The sequence below is a fragment of the Agelaius tricolor genome, unplaced genomic scaffold (assembly GCF_023055355.1).
Source record: "Agelaius tricolor isolate 1412-34295 unplaced genomic scaffold, bAgeTri1.0.p SCAF_5, whole genome shotgun sequence".
In the NCBI taxonomy this organism is placed as follows: domain Eukaryota; kingdom Metazoa; phylum Chordata; class Aves; order Passeriformes; family Icteridae; genus Agelaius; species Agelaius tricolor.
In genome coordinates, this window is record NW_027269265.1 from 29,854,434 (window position 1) to 29,879,509 (window position 25,076).

The following is a 25,076-nucleotide window of genomic DNA, read 5'->3' on the forward strand; positions in this document are numbered from 1 at the left end:
CCTTGCTCAGTACTGCTGCCACACCTGGAGTGCTCAGTACTGTTGCCACACCTGGAGTGCTGTCTTTGGTTCTGGGTTCCCCAGTACAAGAGACAGTGTTCAAAAAAGGGCCACACAAATGATTAAAAGACTGAAGCATCTCACCTATTAGGAAAGGCTGAGAGAACTAGGACTATTTTGGTTTTAGAGAAAAGCAGGCTCAGGAAGTGCACCTCATTAGTATATATAAATAATTGAAAGGAGACTGCAGAGAAGATGGAGCCAGGCATCAGCAGTGGTGCCCAGTGACAGGACTGGAGGCAATGGGCACCAAATGAGACACAGGATGTTCCCTCTGAACATCAGGAAACACTTTTTTACTGTGTGGGACTGAGCACTGGCAGGGGTCACTCAGAGAGGTTGTGGAGTAACTTTTAAACGTCCTTGAAATTGTTTAAAAGGCATCTGGGCATTGTCCTTAGCAATCTGCTCAGGGTGGCCCTGCTTGAGCAGGAGGTTGGACAAAATGACCTCTAGAGGTCTGTTCCAACCCCAACCATTCTCTGATTCTGTGGAATGACTGTATGGACTGGCAGATGAGCAGGACATCTGTGTAATTCACAGCTCCATCCCACACCATTACACATTTGAATGAACATGCCTCAGACGCTCCTAGTCACTAAGAATAGTTTTCCCCTTGTTTCCTTATCTATTTGCTATTCCTCTCAATGCTAATATCTTCTGTTTTACTTTCCATTTCTTTTTCCTTCTCAGAACAATGCAATACAGAAGTAGCTGAAATGCCAACAGACTGAGTACCATACAATTTAGCTGTGTGAGTGCAGTCTAGACTCAATTTCCAATCTACGGATTGTGTCTTTCCCCTCCCAGATTCTCTAAATAGTTTTACTGTAATGCAGTCACTATATTCACTGTGCCTCACATACAAATGATATTACTTCTACACTCCCATTTTTCTCCCCTCAATCCTTCTCCCATTTTTACAGACCAATTGAAAAGAAAATGCAGAGGACAAACTCTTTGTAAAGTACTATCTGACTTAATTGTATTTTATCCTGTCTACCAGAAGAGGAATGACTGCCTCCCCTTCTTCCTAAGTCCTTGAGCTACAGTAATAAAATGTTATAAAATATTATTCTAAATTTCTAGAGAATTCACAAATAGTCTAACAATTTTAAACAGATGCTTTGTTATGAATTCCCAACAAAGAAAATTACTTAAATATTTAGGTTCTCTTTGGTGTTTCATAGTTATATAATTACAGAGCTATTATTTATATATTTTTCCCCTGTAAAAATTACTTATTATATGGCATCATAAGGTTTAAGATTTGTATCTCCAGTTCTGATATCAAAATAAAGATCCATGCTGTTCTCTTGCCTTCTATTCTCTCTACCTTCTCGAGTTGGGTGACTGCCTCAACATACTAAAGATGCTAAAACCACAGATTATTCCAATGTCTGCCTGCAGACAGGGATTTTCTGATGTTCAGAAGCTAAAAACTACTCTGGAAGCTCTAAGGAATCAGAAGAACACAGGGATACATATGTTATATTACAGAAGAATTGAGTCTGAAGAACCTTTTAATTTAAGAATTCTAAGAATAGAAGGAACACAGATCAACCAGCAATTTCTAGATTGAATCTGTGCCATGAGTAACTGGAAAAACAAAACTGGGGGTTTTTTTCATACATGCTGATAAACTACACTGAAAGTCACCAAAAATCAGTAGATGAAATTCCTTTAGAGCAAAGTAGTTTTCAAAGAACAACAGTTTCTGTGCATGAGCAAAGTCTTCTTTCCATTCATTTTTCTGAAGACTTCCAGATGTGGAAGCAGTTTGTTTTTCTCTCTGAAATCCTTATAAATTTAGAAAAAAATTTTGCAGTCTTCTTTTTATGGGCTTCTATTCTTCCTTTTGAACACTATTTATCCTTATTTCAGCCTTTTATGTATTTTAGAATGTCCCCTACTTAAAAGAAAATTACACCAAATATCTCATATTACATACTGCCTTTCTCCAAAGGTGATAAAAAAAAAAGAAACTTGTGAATTTTGCCCAACATAATAAGCTACCTAATGGTGATACCACATGGACCCAATAAAATGTGCTAAATGAACCCTCACCATCAGATATGGCAAATAAGAAGAAAAATTTACCAAACAAATAGTATCACCTGTTTCCTGTATACTTCCACAGCTTCATCATTCACTGGGCATACTCCCACAAAATGTCATGTGAAGAACCTATCATAATTTAAGCATTTTACATAGCTCCTATTATCAGAAAAGGGAATCCTATGGATATGTTTTAAATACATTACCAGATAGCAGTAAACTTCACAAAGAGACTAAATGAAAAAAAAAAGATTGGAAGGTCTTTATCAAGATTAAGGTAATAGAAGTATTAAGTAGCAGTTGTGAACAGAAAATTACAAAGCTTCTGTATTTTTCAATCAGTTCTCTGCTCTCATACCACCAGATGTTGTATTTCTATAATCTATAGGTAAGTCACACAGGAAAATGGTGATCTTTTGCTCTGAATTTTTTAAAGATTACTTACTAAATCACAATTATTTACTCATCACCATCAGGCTGCAAAACTCAAAATCAAGCTATATTAGTGAAGTGACTAGCAGACAGTGCAAAATATTTTCAGAAAAACATCAGTAAAAGAGCTACAGAAAAACCAGACACTTGTTGCTTTTCACTCAGAAGTTACCAGACCATATCTTAAGAATAAAATACCAACTAACTGTTAAATACAGAAATGCAAAGATTATTTATTCTATCATTTAAAAATATGTTTAGCATGTATAACCCAGCAAAGAGATAAAACCACACTCAGGCTTCTAAACATTCTTTTTCTTCACATGTACGGCACAATAGTAAATAATACAGGATCTGAGGTTTTGATGCAATAAAAGATACAGTCCATTTTTTTTCAATCTATAGACAACATATAGGAGCCTTTACTTGTTACAGAAATTGTATTTTTTCTTCACTGGTACCACACATCAATTATGATCCATGACTAGCATAGCAATTTGTCTGCAAACTTAAAGCTGTAAACGGCAAAAAAAAGAAGAGATCAAAACCTCACAGAATCTATACAGAGAGCTAATATTTTGTAGACAAAAATATTTTGACTGATTTGGCCTGACATTATTAAAATACATTTCTTTTTACACAGAACCCTATACATACTTTGTTCCAAACCCTGACATCAACACATTTGATCAAATTGTAACTGTGCAGTGCTACTAGTTTCAGATGCATCTTGATTTTACATACTAGGTGTCCAAAGATCTATTTATGTTGAGTTGTACCCTAAGGTAAACCAGTTTTCAAAAATTAGGATTTTACAACATTAACCATCTGAAAGACAGCAGCCTGACAATCAACCTCAGGTAGGAAGAATTATTTGGATCCCACAGACAGTAAAGTAGATCCTTAGAAGTGACAATTTCCTATTTATTTTTCCCTCTTTTATTTTGTTTTTGTCATTAGACCCTCAACTCACAAATGCTCAACTGTCACAAATGATCAGTGTTACTGAACCACCGGCATTAATCTGTTGTTTGAAATGTATAAAGAAAGACAAACACAGGAGACATTGCAAAATGTCTTCCTCAAGTAGAACCAGATATTGAAATGATAAATAACATAGCCTATGAGCGCTAGTTATAATGTTCTTAGGCAAAAAAAAATTTCTAAATATCAAAGACTGTTGCTTCATTGTCAGATGGTCCATAAATAAACCATGGTCAATTCATGACATTGGACCTTTTCTTCTTGCTATGCTACTGTAAATAAGTGTGTTCCCCTTGCCTGTCTGAATTCTACATGCCTATTTCCAGAAATGCCGCAGCATGTAAGTAACACTGTCATGTCCGTTTTGTCAACTACATGCTGATTATCCTTTTCTATCTGCAGTTTGGGAACATTACCAAGGTCAGAAGCAATCGCTCAGAAAACTGATCCTGAAGCTCTTGTGTCTGATAATTTCTGTAAAGAATTTTAATAAATAAAATTCTCTATGCAATTGGTGAAAGATCCACCTTTCTTATATACTACAGAAAAAAACTGTACCACTAACTTGGCAAGTACCTAGTCAATGTGTTCATTACTTGCATGTAATCCTGTCTTATTCCAAAATGACACAAGTCTAATTTACCATTACCACATACAACTTCCATGTGTGTTTGGGCAAATGCCCACCTCCTTCAACTCTCCTGACCTCCCCTCTTTCTTTTTTTCATCTTTTCATCTTTTTTTTTTTTTTTTTGACAAATTGGTTATGAGGCATTTACAACTGATGCACATATCGCGGAATTATTTCTGCCGAGTTTCCTCCATGACCTGCCCGTGGGACATGACATGCTCTGAGATGCATCGCTCTATCAAACTGAATCTTTCCAGGACAATGCAAATTATGACAAATTCCATCATCCCGCATTATGCACTTCATGCTAATCTTCCTAATTCGAGAAAATCAGAAGGGCTTGCTGTTCTGCTGAAGGGCACGTTGTCTGAATGAATGATGGTGAAAGAACATCCACAATCCCCTTCATCTTCTAATCCCAGCTGTGGCCACCTCTGTCCTAAAACCACTGAACTTTCTATGTCATTCTTGCATCAGAATTAACTCAGGATCAATCATTAGACAAAGTACAGGGAATAAGAATGATTATTGGTTTTGGGCTTCAATGGCAGTAGATCTTTAGAAAAGCATTTTTATTAAAAGTTTCATCATAGACTCTTCTTCCTATTTCTTCTAGCCTGCCAGACTTTCACAGTAGGAGTGCAATCTCCAAGTTAAACTGCCTCCCAGAGTGGATTTTGAAACGATTTCAGCAATAGGTTTCAGGCAATTCCTGGTCTTGAGCACTTTTGTCTTTAGGACCTTAGGCTGCTGTCTCCAAGCAAACTACCAACCTGCAGCACATTTCTCAGAAAGTCCGCAAGACAGAAAACTGCTGCATCTCTGAATCATTCTTCACTGGCTCAGAAGGTGGCAGTATTACCACATGCAAGAAATTTGTCTTTTCCTAGTATTCCACATCCACGTTGCTGAAATAAACATGTTTAATTCCCAAAGAAGCATATATTTTATCCTGTGGCATAATTTACTTATAACATTAAAACTCAAACATGGAGCAATTTGTAGCAATAACTATGATTATGCTGTTAGTGGCCCAAATGTCACTGTCTAGATTAGGCTAAATGATACCTAGCACCAAAGAGCTTCTGTGATTTATTTTTTATTATCACTGGTAGAACTTGCGTGCTTAAAAGGCTTCCCATTCAAAATATTCAGTCTTCTTGATGACTGAGGTAATCATAAAAAATATTATAAAAAATTATAAAAGTCTTAAATCATAGTCTTAAAACATATAAATGTTTTGGGTAGGCAGATACGGAACTTCAGATTTAAAAATAAAACTTCACTGTAAAAACACAATGCATACTTCAGAAGTAGAATTAAAATCTATATAATTTTGACAATCAGCAAGACTGAAAATTAAAAGAGTTGAGAAACAGGAAAAGCTTTATGAAATAAAATGTACATTTGTAAACATTGTCAGAAATATTAATAAATATGTTTATGAAACTGTTTTGTGGAAAAAGAAAGGACATTAAGATTTTAGAATAGTTTTTGCCCTAATTTGCCTTACTTTAACATTTCAACTAATGGAATCCTTTTCCTATTTGTTTCTATAATCAAAAAATTTCAATCAACAGAAACTGTCAATATTACAGATAATATTTCTTCTATATTGTTACTTCAAATGAACCCAGGATTTCTATTTATGAAAAATGTAGTGTAAGCCATATATTCTAGTTCAATAAGCTTTTCAGAAGGAATAAACAAACATTCAGTAACCAAAATGCAGGCAAGTTTTGTTTTGCATTTACAGTCTCTGCTTTAATGGAATCTTGCATAATTGGCCTGATGCTACACTGAGTCTTCATACATGCCTAATAAGTACATAGCACAGATCCACATTAAAGTATTACTAAGAAGAGACAGGAAGATCTTTCGCTTTATACTTCATTCCCAGCGAGACCCAAACCCTCAGAGGTAAACGACTATGTGAGCATCATTTCAGCAAAAGGCACCGGGCACACCCTGTGCATGCTGTGGCTTGTTGACAAGAACCAGGGCAGGCAGACACCAATAATACATGAAGTGCGGTTCAGAGGCAATTAGGATCAGTTGTCAAGGCCAGGCCATTAATGAAAGAACATGTCAGAGGAGCTGGAGACTTCAATGGTTGAGGGCAAGAAGGCGATTTAGTGTGACAGATCGAGTCCTTCCAATGTCCTCAGTGGTACATGCTAATACCAGCCTTAACAACCTTTTGTGGCAGTGTATAATGCGACTAACATGGACTTTGATTCAGCAAAATGACTGCTGCCACTGTTAGTCTGTCTCATTCCAGCAACAGTAAAAGCACTGCTACAAATAATTACCCACTTCCTTCTCCCCCCTTGTCCACTTAATGCAGCAGTCCTTTATGCATGCCATACTGTTTCTCACTAGAAGGTCACAACGTTTATCATGCTGCTTTCTTTTCTTTCTGTCATGCCCTTTTTATTTGTTAATATAATCTGAAATTATTCTGTAAAACAGTTTTGTTCAACTAAAAGGAAATTAACTATAAATGCAATATTACCTCATGTTACTAATAACAACCACAAAAAGAGCAAACCAAACTGGTCTGAAGGAGTCACTAACTATTCTGCCAATTATGCAAGGAATATGCTTCAACATGAGATAAATATTCATCTTACTTATAACATCATCTACTGGATTAAATATATACATATGGTAACTTTTACACCATGAAAATGAAATCCTGAAGCTTTATAGATAATTTGGTACTTGGTTGTTTTTCCCGTTGTTACTAAATTAAAATTAGTAGTCAGCACTACTAATTTTTATAAAAACCCACAGATTCTAAATTCCTAATACTCAATTACAGGATGAAAGGAAACATAAATTTAGAAAAGAGAACCTGAAACAGCAGTTGTATTTTAGTCACAATATTAAAGTTGGAGACATCACTGAAACAACATGTGTTTTCTTTACAGAAGACCTGATCTGCTTCTCAAACAAGAGTTTTCAAATAAGTTAGGATTTCAGAAACCATTTTCTTAATTACATTACCTAATTTCTTAAAGTATGGTCCTGGTATTCACTACCTCTTTCAAGATCAGTTTCTTTCTAAGGCTTCAACATTCTGTCCACATAAGAATATGCTATACCATGCATATATATGTGTGAGAAATTTGACTTCAGAAATGGCAGGATTAAAAAAGGTTAGTCATATTCACCAGAATTCTCCAAATATTTCAAGGGGGAATTCATTGATTTGTCAAAGTAAACACTGTCCTATCAATGATAAAAATGACTTCTTGAGCCCTATTTTATTCACCTTACATCAGATGATGTGGTTCTCCCCTATCACTTCTGTCATTTGGCTATGCCTGAACTGACCTTTCTAGAGGCAATACTTATCTGTGAGTGACAGGAGAAACTATCTCCAGCAGGATGAATTTCCTTCTCTCTCTTCATTTCTCTACACTTTGCCTACTTTCTGTCTGACTCATTTTAGTTTCTCCTTTTTTTTCTCCATTTCTTTTTTTTTTGTTTATGACTCTACAGCTAACCTCTTCTTAACCGACCTTTGCAAACATTCCCTTTTCAACTCACAGTTTTAACCTTTTCAGTATCTACTTATTTGGCTCTTTTTTTTTTTTTTCTTTTCAACCTTATTTCTCTTAATTTTATTCTTTGCTCTTTTCCATTTCATTCTCTCCTTCACTTTTGCACCTTTGCCAGCTCCTCTTCCAAACAAAGTTAAGAGAAAAATTCCATTGACTACAATATGAGTATGCTCTATTGCAAATGTTTAGCCCTGATATACTACCAACCTCAGTGTATCCAGCATAAGCAGCAATTGTTGGTGTTTACATGAGCAGTATTAGTGGTATTTTTTTGATGGAATGATGTATAAATTATGGGACTGCACTGTACTACAATTACAGGCCCATGGTGCATTATGAGGAAGATGAAGCAGAAATATAATGGATACAGCAGTGACCTCACATATTTCATCCACATATATTGATTATTTTGGGTTGTGGTAAGTAAGTACAAATGAAATTTATATATATCTCTTGGCATATATACTAGGAATAAATATTAAATTAAAAGCTATGCATGTGGGCAACCCAGATCAACTTTAAGATTTGGATTAAGATTAGCATTAAAATTCCATCCTTAAAATTGTGATGTCCCTACAGATATGCCAGTGATTATCCTACCCTTCTTTAGTAAGAGATTTGACATTAAAAAAAAAGATGGAGAATATTATCAGAGCAACATTAAAAAAACAAATACTAGAGTATATTGCAGTACTTCATAAAGTAGAATCAAGAGATCAGGACGGATATTAAATAATATTCAATTGTTCTGTACCTTTTTGTACTTCTTTTTCTTTCATGTAACTACCATGACTTCCTATCAAAATTCTTTGTAAACAATTGCTTCAGGATTATTATTCTGTTTTGCAAATATTTATAAAATATTTCCTACACAATGAAACAATACTTTTCATTTATAATCTCCAGTTTTATTGATATGTTAGTGGATGGCGTGGAAATAATTATCATAAACATAGGAATGATAGACACAAATATTTAATATCATGAAATTCTGAAAAGTTACAGAATTTATAGATGAACTATGTAAGACATCCTTTTGAGAAATTATAACAAATCTTTTCACAGAAATGAATTAGGCTTTAACAAAAGTGTATAGGAGTGTTCTTAAAGCAATTTTAAGAACTGAAGACAAAACTACAATATGTACATATTAGAAACTGCAATATTTAACAATTAAGATGTTTCTAAACTGGAACTATTTTCAATATCCAGGAAGGAAGGGAAGAAGGAAGGAAATAAAGCATAGCAGTACAAAATCCCCCTAACCTTCCTGACCAAATATAAGTGCAAAAAATCATAGTTCAAGAAATATGAAAAAAACCTAAAAATAATATATCTTGTTGCCTAATACAAGCAAGTCATACTTCTCATCCCCTAGGACCACAAAATAAATCACAGTTTTTAGGATATTTAGGGGAAAATAAATTCAACGCTGATATAAAGCTCTAACTGCAAAGAGAAGAAACAGGTCACTAACACTGTGTACTAAAAATATAATCTTACCTAGAAGACAGTGAATATGGAACTTTCTCTAAAAATGTGTATCTATTTATAAAACACAAACTTGATCAGAACCTTGGAGCTAACACTCATATTTAACCCTGATTGTATTGTAATTGCAAAATACAAAACCTCTCAACATTAGCTCAGTGCGCTTACTGAAAACAAAGACGTGTTTTAAGAAGTAATGCATGGCAATAAACAATATATGACACACTTCCATAGATTAACATGCCAGAATCTGTATGAATAAACAGCCAAAAATTCAGAATACAAATACAATTGCAATTGGGAGGTACAATAGAAGACAACCAGAAAAAAATTTCAAACAAGAAATAGCCATGCAGGAAAAACATATAAACCTTTGAAAAGACTTTAGTTGGCCTTGAAAACAAACAAAAAAAAAAAAGAAAGGGATGTCAAAAATTGTTTTGTGGTGCAGAGATATCAATTCCTGGCTCTTTAAGCCTACAACAAGAATCTGGGCATAGGCATGCATGTAAGTTTGGTTTTTCCATTTTCAACTACCCTAAAATGCAACAGTCAGGTTGACTAAGAGATATTCCCTTGTATTGAAAATGTTGTCCTGTCTCATTACAAAGACCTACTAAGAGAATTTTCTGAAACAAGATTCTCTCACAGGATTTCAAGGTTGACTGTTTTTGTAAAGTTGAGAGAGTTTGTGACGAGAAACAGTACAGCTGAATTCAGAGATAAAATGTGTTCAATCCCTGAAATGTTACTTAGAATTGAGATGAAAGCTATTCCTCTCCAACAGTAGAAAGCATAAGATAATGCTGGCTTAAAAGAATGACTTCTTCCAAGTCTTTATGGTGGTAAAAGGAAACTTAGTCAACAGAAATAGAAGGATGAAAATTATTTGTGATCCCTTGGATTCAAAAGGAAAGGGTGGGGAAATGGGAAAGCAACTAATAATCTACCTTAAAGAGCAGATGGCTCTTCAAGATCCATGGAAAAAAAATCCCCTACTTTCAAGACAACCACTCAACTTGATTGCGCTGCCTGTGGGAGATAGATCCCATGTAGTTTATTTGCACTGAAGAAGTTCAAGTAGGGGAACAGTCTGAAGAGAGCACAGTGCTTCAATTCCCCAACTCAACAGTCTGTGGTTTCAGCAGCAAAACCAGCTAAAAGAAATGAAGTTTCATATTTAAAATAGATGACAGAACACAGACCAAAACCTGGTTGGAAAAAAAAGAGCTTGACACATTTTTGAGGTTCAACAGTATTTCAGTGTGTAATGATATGCAGGGCACTAATTTACCACAATCAGTTCACCTTGAACTTACTTTCAGTACTACAATAAAAATAAAGCTATGCTTAAATGTGGAGATGTTGGTGTCTCAGTGAAAGAGAGTTTCTCCACAGAAGTAAAGGTACAGAAATGTCTAAATTGATGCCTTGAATCATCTAGTAAGTTTTTAATATCTTCTCATATAACCGTAAATCTGGGTTACAGTAGAAAGTATCTATTATGAACTGTAGGAAAAAAGTGAGGAGGAAAGAAGGGTTCATGTGAGTGTCCAGTAGTACACAGCAACACAAGGCATCCTTTCAAGTAGAATTTGGGCAAACCTAAGCCAGCAGAAATATCAGCTACACAAGAAACCACGTCATTGTTTCTGTATATGTTAATTAATGTCTAGGGATGAATTATCCAGGGCACGGCATGGCTCGCAAACAGTTAACCTAGTGAAAATTCTAAGGGAAGGAACATGAGCACTTCAAACCTGTCACAATAATCACATAACTGAACCTCTAGAGAAAGAGACAATGTTTCAGTTACTGAGCTCAACCCTCAGGCTCTCATGCATCAAATTCACAGACGAAAACAAACTGGGGTGGGGGATGGAAAGATATGTGGTGCAAAAATGCCAAGATAATGTAGTGGACTCAAATAAATTTGCCACTAGTAAATACAAAATCTTAAAAAAGATGTCTGAACTCCAGCTAGGACCATTCCTGTAAAACACAGTGAAACAGAACATGAAAAAGTATGAATAATGTGCATGTTGGTAGGAAATAATGTGGGTGACGGTGACTGGTCTGAAAAAAATGCAACAGCTTTTGAAGCTAAATATGAGGTAAGTACACCTACCAAGGTACCAGTTGTACTATCTTTACAAGAACAGTGAAAACTATGAAGAAGAGGACATTTTAGGAGAGGAGGCAAAGGAGGAAAAGAGAAAATACTACTTAGGAGAGACACCAAAACTGGTAGGTTATAGCCTCTAAAGCATATAGAAGTTAAGAAAGATAATAGTGTCAACAATAGCATCTTTATAGTAGAATTACTTTTTCAAAATTAGAGTAGAATTACTGATTTGAGTCCTTATTCTTACCTTCTGAAGATATTTTCATGAATTTCCCTCAAGAATCAATACTGATAGATAACAAAATGTTTGTATTATTAGAAATGCTTACCTGGGTAATTTTTTGTTCTCTAAAGACTTCCTGTACAATTCAATCTGGAGCATACTGGTGGCTCAGTTTCACTTGCAAAGTTACCATGAAAACATTGACAATATATTACAATCCTGGAAGTGCTGGTATAGAATACAAAGACATTTAATAGGTCTGTTGCAGGGATTATTTACTTTAGAGATGTCTTGGCAAGTTTTTCATTTCACGCTCAGGCACACTCTTTAGTCATTAAGCGTATTTGGTGTTGCACACCATTTGCTTCTACGGACAAGCTCAGCAAGGCTAGAGGGCTGTTTGAACACCAGGGTGGATGGTTCTGAGAAGATTTTTCTAGAAAGATTTCTTTTTTCCCAAAGTAGGATCTTTTTTCTGTTATAACTATAAATGTGTAGGGAAGTTCTAAAAATTCAATAGACAGACCATAACAACAAATTATTTACTAATACTATATTTGTGTGATTTTTTTTCACAGGAGAGGTTCTATTGATTAAAAACTCATTTTAGATGACTGAGACAAGCATGTCATGTGTTCTGCTTAGAACAAATGTTTTATATAAAGGTCTGATTGTATATTGCATCTTTTAACAGTCTGGCACAGATTTTTGTTTTATGGAAATAGGTGGACTCATGGTTTTTATATATATATATTGAAGTTTTTACATAACAGTCAGGTAACTGATGATAACATCTAAGGAAAATAATATTTATGCAGAAACATTCCAAAGATGGCTTGGCAGAAAGTTGATAATTACTGAATTTGTGGTGGAAACCAATAAAGGAGTCTAAATTTCCAGTCAAGATAACTTTTGCATCTGTGTATGTCAGATATGCCATGATATCATGGTATAATTATTTAGAAACTATTTTTCAATGCAGCCAATTAAAGGGTTGGTTTATATATGGCGGGGCTATATTCATTTTATTGTTCTATAAAATCTGGTACAGTTGAGAATAGAGACAACGTAGTTGTTCTAATGGGAAAATAGAGATATGTATTTAAATTTTTCAGAACTTTGGTCTTTTTCTTTTAAAAATTCAACAATGTCCCATCATGAGGTGGCATATGGGCTTATAAACTACTACAGTGCTTCTACAGAGGCACTGCAGAATACTATAAGGCTGCTTGTCAATAGGCTTATTCTGGTATGGAAGCTGTGGAGAAAGTCTCTTGTTCTCTGTGGAAAACTTCTTTTTACATTAGTGTCAGACACAGTCCTCATGGTTTATGATCCCAACTGTGTCTTTTGCTGTTTCCGGCTTAACCACTACTTGGGCATTGAATCTAAAGCACTTCTCTCAGTGACAGTTTTTGACTGTGGTATTTATTTCTGGTTATTACAAAGCCAAATCTAAGACAGTCAGTATAACAGCTGAAGGTGCAATTTGGTCTAATATAACATTTTTAAACCTATGCTTTTATGATACTGGTCATGTTCTGGCATTTGTGAGATGAAACAATAAGACTAGAAATGCCTTAAAAATACATTTTTTAAAAGAAAAGGATGAAAAAAAAAGCTCTCATTCTCTTTATAATAATAATTATTCCTGTGTTTCTTAGGTCAGAAACACTCATCTCTGCCAAGGACAGAACTGATTACCTCGTTTATGCTGCTAAGCTTGTAGAATAAAGAGAATGTGAATAAGACATCCAATGTAGAATAAGACATCTCAAATAAAAGTGGGATTAATTATGGCTATGGATATTTTTATACAGTTGCTTCCTTTTTTATTATTTTTCCTTAAAACAAAATTTGAAACTGATTTTTGGCATCAGCTCCTCTTAAAGAAACTAGGAAATAAATCTGACTGGAGCAGAAGTACAGTACATCCATAACAGTGGATGAACTCCCTTGCAACAGTGGGACCAGCAAGCAGAGAGCAGTGAGATTTACAGGTTTGAATTGTGAATTACACTTTTTGGGACATCACGAAAGAAAAGTATCAGTCTCTTATTTGGCCAAAGTTTATAAGATTTCTCAAATACTCTAAGAGTCATAGTTCCTGCTACACTGTTGATGCTACCTTAAAGATTTTTCATTTCAGTAGAAGGTACCAGAATGAACATGTCACCAAGGTTAGTGCATCACTAGGAAAATCAAACCACTGACACCATATGTGCCTGAAGACATTCATCTGGACTTCAAAACACTATGCTGAATATTTTCTTGTCCTGCAATTGGCTTAATATGACTTAGAAAACTATGAGCCCTTTCATTGCAGATATAAGTGCAAAGAGGGTCTCCCTTTTCACACTAAACAATTTTCAAAACCACAAAGCATTCTTCTGGACTTGATGGGGGCCAGATGAAAAAAAAGGTTGCTCACAAAAAAGGATAAGTAGGAACACAGGCATCTTAATTCAAATAAAACCCTTCAGATACCAATGGATTGTGCCCAGAAAAATCAAGGCAATAACTAGGAGAACTGGAAATATGACTGCCAGCACACTCTCAGTCATGCATTTCATGTGTTCAGTTGCTTGGAAAGTAGGATATTCAACTCCAACCAAGGGAACAAACATTTACCTCAAATGGGCTGCTCATAGTTATCAAGCAACATATGATTAATCTTCACTTCTAAATCCCAGGCAGATTTTCCATTAATATCAATGTTACAAATGTTACAAGCTTTACACTCATAAATTAAAATCTTATACACAGAATTTAGGTATATGAGCAGAACTCAATGGGATTCCTCCCACATACAGAAGTAAATTCACACATAACTGCTCACAGACTTAGTACAATAATAACACATTTCTGAAAGACTGCTAAATGGCAGGCCATCAGCCTTCACATGTGTCATTATTGGGAAAACATTCATATCTGCCAATAATTAAGCCGTAATTACAGGCTTAAAGTTTTATTAACATATTGAAAAAATAGTTTGGTTTATCAGTAAACATAAGGTTACTTATGCTGAGCATACAGTAAGGCTTGAAAGCTGACAGAAAAAGGTAGAAACCCAAACCACAAAAGCATAAAGGCTTCCTTCTCTTAGATAAGGAAAAATGTTTTCTGAGATAATTTTAAAAACATTATTTACTATTAAGCAACTAAAAAATTCTTATAGATCTACAAAGTAAGCTTTTAAACTACTATCATTTGGTGTTAAATTCACAGTTAGAATAGAAACTTATCTGGGATTCACAACAGTAAGCCCAGTGAACGGATGGCTTTCTAAACCAGACAATCAGAAGAATGAAATACCACATTGTCTTAAACTCAGAGTCAAATTCTGGTCTGATAGACAGATCCTAAGTCAAATGTCAAGTCACAGTCTAGGACTGAAGAAATTGCAATGTTTGTATAATTCCTTTGAAAGAAAACCCAAAGAGCTGCTCCTTTAAACTACATTTGAAGAAAAAGATGAATTTGCTACCTTATGCAGATGCTTTTTTATGATTTGAAAGATTTGAAATATAGGCCCCCTTACCTGGGCACATGGGAGATATCTCCCACTTTATAGCCATGCTGCATATAAGCAAAAAACAATCCAGAAAGCAAGGAGATCCTCACTCACACCAGAATAAACCCTCTAACCACACTGAAATTAACATCTTTTTTTTTTGTCCACCACTTTTAAATCATGATTTTAAACCAGAGAAGTGGGAAGTACCCTTCCTACACCCCTTGTGGACTAAGATTTGGCAACTGTGAACTCTTGATCAAATATGCAGGTTTCAGGGGGCCTAGAGTTAATTTTAGCATTTTCTAAGCAAGCCATGACTGCCATCCTTCTCTCCTTTTATTTAAGTTCATCTGGGCAGCATGGTTTAGGTTTAGCATATTCTTAAATCTGAATCACTTCTGAACAAAGAGACAAAACAGAGAGATGTCTGTCTCCCCAGACCACAACAGCACCGATCAAAGTTTAGATGGAGAATTTTAAAGGGAACAAAGAATTACATGGTAATTTTTAACAGATATAGAGTTGAAGGAAAACTGAGGGATAGACACCCTGAATGACTGTCTGAAATCTCCAGCTGAATCTGGCAACAGTGCCTCAGTCCTTTCAGTGTACAATGATGGCCTCTAAAGCTTTGGCATACAGATATAATGACAGTGAAACTTTTTAATGTTTATATTTTCTAAATGATGGCATGCACATGTGGGCCATGGAGCACCTCAATTTAACTTTGATTTCTGAGAATTACTTAAATGTGAATGGGAACTGAGATTGTCTTTAGAGTCCAAGCTCAGAATACCTAAAAGCACAGACAATGTGATAGACAATTTTTTAGAAATTTTCATTACTTTTAAGATTTTATCAAAAATAGTCTTATGTACAATACTGTGTACTTACATATATTCTGCATACCTAGACCTCTCACAGATTGCATTTCATTTTTATGTTGCTAGTTTTCTTTGGTTTTTGACTTAATCACTATTTGGATCTTGAATCTTAGGGACGATAGAAAGCTCGATTTTATGAATGAACTTTCACTGTAAGTCTGATGGGATTCTATGGGATCCCAAAAATGGGATCCCATAGAAATGTGGTAAAAGCAAAGACAAAGCACTTTACCTAATGGAATAGAATCTTAATGTTTCATCCTTCCTTAACTTGGGAATTATAAAAAATTCAAATAAACTACAAACACTTCAAAAGTGTGAATTTATTTCTGTATTTTTATTTTACATAACTTTTAAAAACTCATTCATAAATGTAGATTTTCTTATGAATCCTATATATTTGCATACTTAGGAGTTCATTGCAAGAATTTAAAAAACATTGTCTACAATGTGAAAGTGTATATGAAAATCCCATCATAATCAAAGGGGAAAGGTTTGGAAAATGTAAATATATGCTCACAGCTGTTTATTTTCTCAATTCAGTTATAATTTTCAAAATAAGCTATATTTTCCATGTAACCTATTTTTCATCTGCCCAATTACTAGCAGTCTTTTTTCTACTATCAAAAATGATCATTTGTTACTTTATTGTAGTAGATAAAACATCCTTTCATTGTTTCAGCTCACAAGCTGCGCAGATACTACCCACTGTTCTTGCCTCCAGCACTTCACATTATTGGTGTATTATTTCATGCATGCCCTACTCTTTTATCAATTGCTTTTGAAGTAATGTTAATAGACTAGAAAATTGAGACATTTATGAAGTATAGGCAGTGTTTATGAAAAAATCCATAAAATATGACACAGGCAAGACAAGATAAAAGCAGTGTTTTAATAGATTATGGCAAAGAGATCCTGTCAGAAGTTGACAACTGACTCCTCCGAGATCACTAATTTTTATGGGATTAATTCTTTAGTATTAAAAATGAAGTTAAATGTCCTAATTAATCTGTAAATAGCACACCCAGAATTAAACCTTGTGGCCCCTTCCTTGGCAGAGCAATACTTCTGAGCAATAATTTTGAGTAATTACTTCAAACTGATAAACTGAGGAAGCTGATATTCCTAGCTAAATAGCCCCTTGGATCAGACTTCACTGTATCAATGAAGTAAGAAATCAGCACCATTTGAAAAACACTTGTAATAACTTCTGACTCTCAGAAAATGACAGGTCACTTGGTTTTAAGTACACAGTTTACTCTTCACTACAAAAATCCATTTAGTAATCACAGAAATGGTTAAGTAAACCCCTTTCTGATTTATGTAAACAGAACAAAATAGAGGAAAAGAATTAATTATGAATACATCAGGGAGACAATAAGAAATAACAGTATGTTTGGTAACCTACTTGGAGATCCTGCTTCCCATCAAACAGTACAAAGGTATCAGGAAATATCAAACTGCCTAAATCAACTACTGATGCAAAGCTACCAAGCTTTTAATATTCAGGTCGTTCTCAATCCCTTACCTCTAAATGAGTTCAAATCTCCAGACTAAGAGCACAGTGACAACAATCAGGCATTCTGTAACTAAGCAATACTGTTTATACCAATTTCACAGGAATAGTTTAAACATTCCTCAGGACTGTGAAACCAAAGATGAAGATTTCATCCTCTGAGATATTTCTAATCCAGGAATTTTCCATTTGCACACATACTAACATTTTTGCCCTCAACTTTTCTGTATACAGTAATTTGAAATCAACTCATTATGACTGATTTTAAGTGTTTGTAAACTACACATAAAATTTTCAGCAGAAAATTCTTTCCAAGATATATATGCTAAAATATTCTTGCCAGCATGTAAATTTTGCATTACAGACCGTACTGGCACAATTTCTCTAGAACATAGCCCTAACGATGCTGAAGTGCAGATGAAAAGCCCTAAAGCATTCTATGCAGAACATCACCTACTATACACTGGTGTAATAATTCAATAATTTTAATTAATTGTAATATGTCTTGGAACAGATTAAGATGGTAGTCCTGGTTTTCTTCCCAGCAAGTGGAAAAACAAATCAACCAACAAACAAAATGAAAGAAAAAAAAATCACACTGTCCTTCATGCTATTGACCACCTCAGATCTCTAGCTATCTCTTCATACTTCAGTTTCATAGAAAGCAAGAAGCTTGGATCCAAAACTCCAAAAAGTAATTATAAATTTGCCTTTAAACAGCCACCTTAAGCACTCTAGCTGCACCATGTAGTTTACCAGGGATGACTGATCTGATTCTCAACATCACTATCAATAACTGACTTCTATTTTTGCATGTCTCAAGGCCTGAACTACAACTTCTGACTGAAGTGAGGATTTACTTAAAGAAAATAGCAGTTCCAATTCTCCCTAATGTTTCTTTCTTGCTTGTCTCATCCTTAAAGTGGAACTACATAGCTGAGAACACCCTCCAAGAGATAATAGAACCATTCCCTGCTATTTGGTGGACTTTGTGATACTGGGTGTGATTGTATACCTCAGTGGTGGCAGACAGCTTTAATTCACATTTTGTCCAATGGCACTAATTAGATACACTGCTTATAGTCAGGTTTCCTAATCTCCAGTTAAGAAGCATATGGCACGTAAAAGAAATGAATTACAAAGGCACAGCACTCAGTTCTGACCCACTGTTCCTGACTTGCACACTTACAGTCTCCATACAATTTAGAAGTTGCCAAGTTGCCCTAATATTATACTTTTTTTTTTTTTTCTGGCAATGGCTAGGGAAGAAGCAACAATAACTTTCACGTTGGTGATGAGGTTTCTTACACAAGAGTGCGCATGCCACTTGCATGCACAAGTGTACAACTCGCTTGCTTTCATCTACAAAAAATGACAATGTCCAGGTACCTCGGAATGGCAGCCATGCCCTCCAATGCATCAAGCAATATCTGAATTACTGTAATCCACAATCCTGCTACGTGTGGTATTGTCCAGGTTGCTGACTAAAACACTAAGAATATCATCCCAAGTATCAAACGCAAAGGAACATTATTTAGAATCAGAACTGTTGACTATCACTTTTTTCCACCCATGCACTGGAAGGTATTCCATGCTGGTACTAACAGATACGGTGTAATATAATAAACTGTTGTTGAATCACAAAAGGAAAAGATGGGAAGGAAGCTACTGGGTTAAGATAGTGCAAAACAAAAATTGAGGAAAAGGTGCCTGAAGAATGCTCCAAACTGGGATCTAGTGAACTGAGGTCAAGCTAAAGGTTTCAGCAGACATAATCAAGTCATAGATGCATATAATGCTGGCATATGTACAGAATATATTATGTCTTACTGTATCTTCAAACAGTTCATGTCTACTTATTACAAAGAGAAACACTGAAGTTGTTTTCATAGAATGTGAATCCCAGAAGAGAAATAACATTAATTCAAAAGAAGAACTTTGCTATAAGTCATTTGAAAATCATAATTTCATTCTGCCACTGTTGGGTGTCTATCAAACTGAGGTCAGGACATTCTCGTAGTAAATTCCAAATCTTTACTTTTTGTCCTCATAGCACTGTTGGCAAGATCCTGGAAGATCCCTACTGAATTGAAATGATGCTCTGCTGAGTGATTTTTGAGCCTGAAGTGTGAATTCCATAGTTTGCATGAACTACCTACATCTTTCTGCTGCCAGCTCTGCTCTTACATGCCAGGGCACATCAATCCCAACTTGCAATATCCTGCATATTAGTCTATAGTCTATTCTGAACTCAGCAAAAACACCAAGCAAAAATATATGCTGATTCCCCAGGGTCCACAAAACTTCATAGTGGACTGAAAAGACAAAAATTTAATTGCCCAATTGCTGTTGAAGAAAAGATCAACAAACTCTACATAACTACGTATCTACAACATAAGGGTAATAAATATTTATTGTTTTAAGATCATTTGGCTTCTGTTCCTCAATCATAAAAGACTAATAAACATTTCATCATCATAAAATTTGCATAATTTCAAATAATTTTTTTACTACAATGATTAAAACCTCAGTTTTGTTCCTTCCTTATTTATTCTGGAAAATATATTCCATTTCTAAAATATATAGAATTGCTTACTTCTGCTGATGAACTTAGGAGCTTAATACCTGTCCATACATAGCCTTAGAAAGTTCTAAAAACTCATTTAAAGAAGATTTTAATTTTGGAAAATTCATGTTTAAAAAGATACAAAATCTGTATCTTCCATTATTAAAATTTCAAATTCAAATACTTTGTTTATGCATTATACATTTCTCTATGACGTTTTCTTATGAAAGGTTTTATAAGATATATCCCTTATATGCTATTTTAGAAAACAAAAATATTTAAATATTAAAAATATTTACTAAAATGGTTACTTGTTCTGGTATATTTGATATGTACTGCAGAATGGAAATGTTACCAAAAGTCAGAAATTCTTTGCAAGATAAAACCAGAGTGTTAAATATTGATATTCAGATGAAATGTATAGTTGGTAATAGGAAGGCAAAATCTGTCAAAGGAAAAATAAAAATATGGCTGCCATGTATACTACCAATTCCCCCTGTAGGTGTTTGTAGACTAGAGACAGAACACAGCTGCAAAGGACAAGTGAGTGATCCTGTAGCAGAGGTACACCTATTCATTACTGTTACTTTACTCCTGTGGTAATTTTTAGAAGTAAAACTACTTATTTCACACTATAAGGGAAAATAATGTTGCTTAATTAAAATGCTCTCTGGGGGTAGAGAAAAAAAAAGCAAAACAAAAACACCAGTGAGAAATTCTCCTTAATGTTTGAATTGCTGACCAGTGTTACTGGTTACATTATATTTGAAGAGATATGAATTTTTCCTTGGGTATGCTGACTGTCCCATAGCACCAAAAAATCTGGCACCTGTTTATGGACAATTGCAACATGAGATTTTTAACTGGGTTACTGAAGCAATTTTCAATTGACACACTTTTCTGAATTCAGTTGATGGCAGTTCTGGGATATGGAGATCAGTTGCAATGTAAGAGACATTTCTCCAAAAAACAAAGATTCAAAGCTCATTAATTTTAATCTTTGAAGGATTATGCACAATATGATACTATTATGATCATTAAAGTGTAAGTTTGAATGGAACAAAGTTTAATAAACTGACTTCCTGCTTTCTCAAGAAAAATGGATATAAAGAGATGATAAAAGCCCACCCTCCTCTGGGTGGGAAGATTCATACAGTAATAATCTAACAACATTTCTTCCTGAAAATAAAACAAATTCCACATAAGCTTCTGAAGCAAAATACTGTTCCTGAATTTTTCTGTAAAATAATACAAAGACAAAACAAAGTATAATTGCATAGCCATTATACTAGGTTTGCAGACTCAAAAATATTTCAGGCATTTTAAACAGATGTCAGAAAGTCTTGCTTAAATAATTCTGCACAACACAGGACAATGTATTACATGAGAAGAGTATTGGTAAGATAGGCATGTATTTTTTGCAACAGAAAAGGTTGAGACAGTTCACAAATTATCAGAGTGGTACTATCCAGACAGAAAATTCTCTAGGAGAAATTTTTTAATGCAAATTTTTGGTCCACTTTTCCATGATACTTTACTGCATCCTTTTCATTATTCCAAATAGTATGTATTATTATTTTGAAAAACAGAACAGTTCTTCAACCTTGATGTCCTTTTAAATGGTTAAGCAGCACCACAAGCCTCAAAAAGGATTTAATTAAATAAGCATTTCAGGATTCACTCTACCTATAAAAAAGTTTGAGCTTTAACAAGGAAACTGAAATATCCTCAGCTGTTCCTAAATTCTGTTTATATTCTAGGCAGATTATAAAAGTATGACAGGTTTTTTGTCTAATTATAATATAAAACAGAAGTATGCTGTTCTTGAGACTCTCTGAAAAGAATAATTGAACCAGCTTTATTATCACAAAATGAAGAACTGATGAGAGGTAAGTTGTCTACAAGTTTTAAAAACATAAATTCAAAACACTTTTTTTTTTACACATTTTATTTTGCACTTAGAGAGAATGAAGAGAGGTAAAGTGACATTATAACTGTATTAATTTCAGTAAAGGGGCATGTATTTCACATGGAGTAACAAAAATTCCTACCTTGATGGACTGACTGTAAGGTCCTATGCTGGCAGGTGCCCAGTGGGAAATGCTCTGTACATGCATGACCAGCTTTTCATCATGTACTACATCATCTGTTGCCATGTCATATTTATGTGCAAGGCAGTCAATGCAAAACAGCACTCCATCAGGTAACAATGTTTCCACACATACTCTGAAAACACAAGATAATTATTTTTTTCAAACAGAACTTTGCTTGAACCAACTTCCAACATTTATTTTCCAATTATTATTTTTTTTGTCTCAGGACATTATCTCAGGAAATTTTGCCTGGATCATATAGCAAAAGTTAGAGTATTGGAATAACCTGCTAGCATTAGCACTGTTATCTCCTCAAGGACACTGCAGGCTCACAGACAGCTTCTTGTCCACCAGGACTCCCAGGTCCTTCTTTGCAGAGCTGCTTCCCAGCACTTCAGTCTCCAGCCTGCAGTGCATTGCAGGTGCATTCCTTCCCAGGTGCAGGACCCTGTATTTGACTTTGTTGAATTTCACAAAGTTGTTCTCTGCTCATCTCTCCAAGCTGTCAAGGTCCTTCTGCAGGGCTGCACAGCTCTCTGGGGTATTGACCACCCCTCCCAGATTGGTGTCACCAGTGACCTTACTGAAGAGGGATCTGCACCTTTACCCAAGGCACTGATGAATAAATTAAACAATACTGGGCCCAATATTGAACCTTGGGGCACACTATTAATGACAGGTCTTCAACTAGACCCTGTGCCACTGATTATGACCCCCTGGGATCCCCATTCAGGCAGTTCTAAATCCACCTCTCTGACCACTCATCCAGGCCCCACTTCCTGAGTTTGCCTATGAGGCTGCCAAGAGACAGCGTCAAAGTTTTCTAAAAAGCAGCAGCAGCTTATAGTTCCTTTATAACCTTCTCACAAGTTATTTGTAATACTAGCATATTTTTCTGCTATACTTTAAGTTGCATGACAGATACATAAATATGACAGGACTCAAAATCTACTTAAGCATTCATTTATAAAGTTCACTTCTGTTTCCTCCAAGGAAGACTGAGTGCCTTGATGAACAGACAGACGTGTGCTGCATGTGGCCAGTTAAAAGGAGGGGGGGGTTGAGGTCTGTGTGGGGAAATCAACATTTCAAAGCCTGAAAAATAATTATACTTGCAGTCCATGCATAGAAAAGTCATTTAGCTCCCAGCAGGAATCCAACAAAAAATTACTTGTTCTCTTTACATATCATGTAACAGCCTTATAAAATTCTTCCCATCTTGCTTATTTCTTCCAAGAAAACTATTTTTCTTCTCACCTACCACATGTAAATATAGTAGTTTTTCCTCATTACCATCATCATAAGCATGGATGAATGAATTTTCTGCTTGGGCTGGTAAATTTTCAAGACAATTTTGCAAATTTATTGCAGATCCACACCCAAGTCAGTGCTTCCAGCATACCGCTTGTGAGAACTTCCACAACCAGGCCTCTGTACATAATGCAATGATGCAACCATGCAAACTGCTGTATAATTTTTCTTCAGGACAAAATGCAACATAGACAAATATGCAACATAAACGCAGTGCTATGGAAAGGGATCTGAGGACCCTGGTCGATGGCAAGTTGAACATGAGTCAGCAGTGCCCTGGCAGCCAAGAGGGCCAAGCATGTCCTGGGGTGCATCAGGCACAGCAGGCAGGGAAGGGAGGGGACTGTCCCCTCTGCTCTGCTCTGCCCTGCCCTGGGGCATGCTCACCTCCAGTGCTGGGGGCAGTTTTGGGTGCCATAGTAACATATATAGGGTTAGAGAGCATCCAAAGGAAGGCAGCAAAGATGGTGAAGGGCCTTGATGGGCAGCCAGATGAGGAGCAGCTGAGGTCACTTGGTCTGCTCAGCCTGCAGGAGATTCAGGGGAGAGCTCAGTGCAGTTACAGCTTCCTCATGAGGGGAAGAGGAGGGGCAGGCACTGATCTCTTCTCTGCGGTGACAGTGACAGGACTGAGGGAATGGTGTGAAGCTGTGTCAGGAAGGTTTAGGCTGTATCCAGCCTTAGGGAAAGGTTCTTCATCCAGAGGGTGGTTGGGCACTGGAGCAGGCTACCCAGGGAAGTGGTCACAGCACCAACCAGACAGAGCTCAAGAAGCTTTTGGAAAATGCTCTCAGGCACAGCGTGTGATTCTTAACGTGTCATCTGCAGGATCATGAGCTAGACTTTGACAATTTTTGTGGGTCTCTTTCTACTCAGGATATTCTATGATGCTCTGAAAACTGTTTGCTCCATAAAAATAAAAGTAAAAAGCCATTTTCCTGCAACTTTCTAATCTTTCTACCTTTTTATTTTATTGAGGGAAGGCTATGTAGCTGGCTATGCAAATGTGGAGGCCTAAAACAGGCAGGCATAAGAAATGAAAGTTAAATTGTGAGAACTTGAGTACTATAAGGAGAACCTACAACATGTAGGATTGGAGACTAATTTTGTGTAGTTTGCAGCTGGGATTAGATCTCTCCTAATCCGACCCTCCCATTTCTCTCTGATTTAATAATCCTGGCCTACAGTCAGCATCTTGAAGAAACCTCTCTCTGCTTGTTTTGTGTCTGACACACAGGCAGTGTAGTGGAATGTGATGATTATCTTAACAATGTCTGAACTATTTGTCTTGCTATACTTAAAATTCACAAGCCTCTATTACACTTCATATTCTGCAATAAGAGTATAAAATATAGCATTTTTCATTAGAAAATTGCTGAACAGTTGGTTTTAAAAATATGAAGAAGACAAGAGGTATGTCCAAATGACTGACCCTGCTTTTAGTGCAGGATTAGACTAGATGACCTCCAGAGGTCCCTTGCAACCTGTATTAACTTATGATTCAAGTGAAATTTCTCGAGCTACATCAGTTCTGAATTCTCAGCATATTATCTCAGAAGCATAAGCAATTACTGTAAAAATTACAAATTACTGTAAAAAGAAATGAGCCATTTTGA

The 25,076-nt window shown here is 35.6% G+C and overlaps 1 protein-coding gene across 7 annotated transcripts in view; it reads right to left on the reverse strand.

The window, feature by feature from the left end:
• The window catches only part of DPH6 (diphthamine biosynthesis 6), a 213,566-nt gene that overhangs the window by 107,294 nt on the left and 81,196 nt on the right, over positions 1–25,076 (reverse strand). For all 7 annotated transcript variants that reach the window (XM_071426993.1, XM_071426997.1, XM_071426994.1 and 4 more), the window contains one exon: positions 22,108–22,282. In XM_071426993.1, coding sequence (XP_071283094.1) covers positions 22,108–22,282 — 175 coding nt within the window. The remainder of the gene's footprint in view (positions 1–22,107; positions 22,283–25,076) is intronic.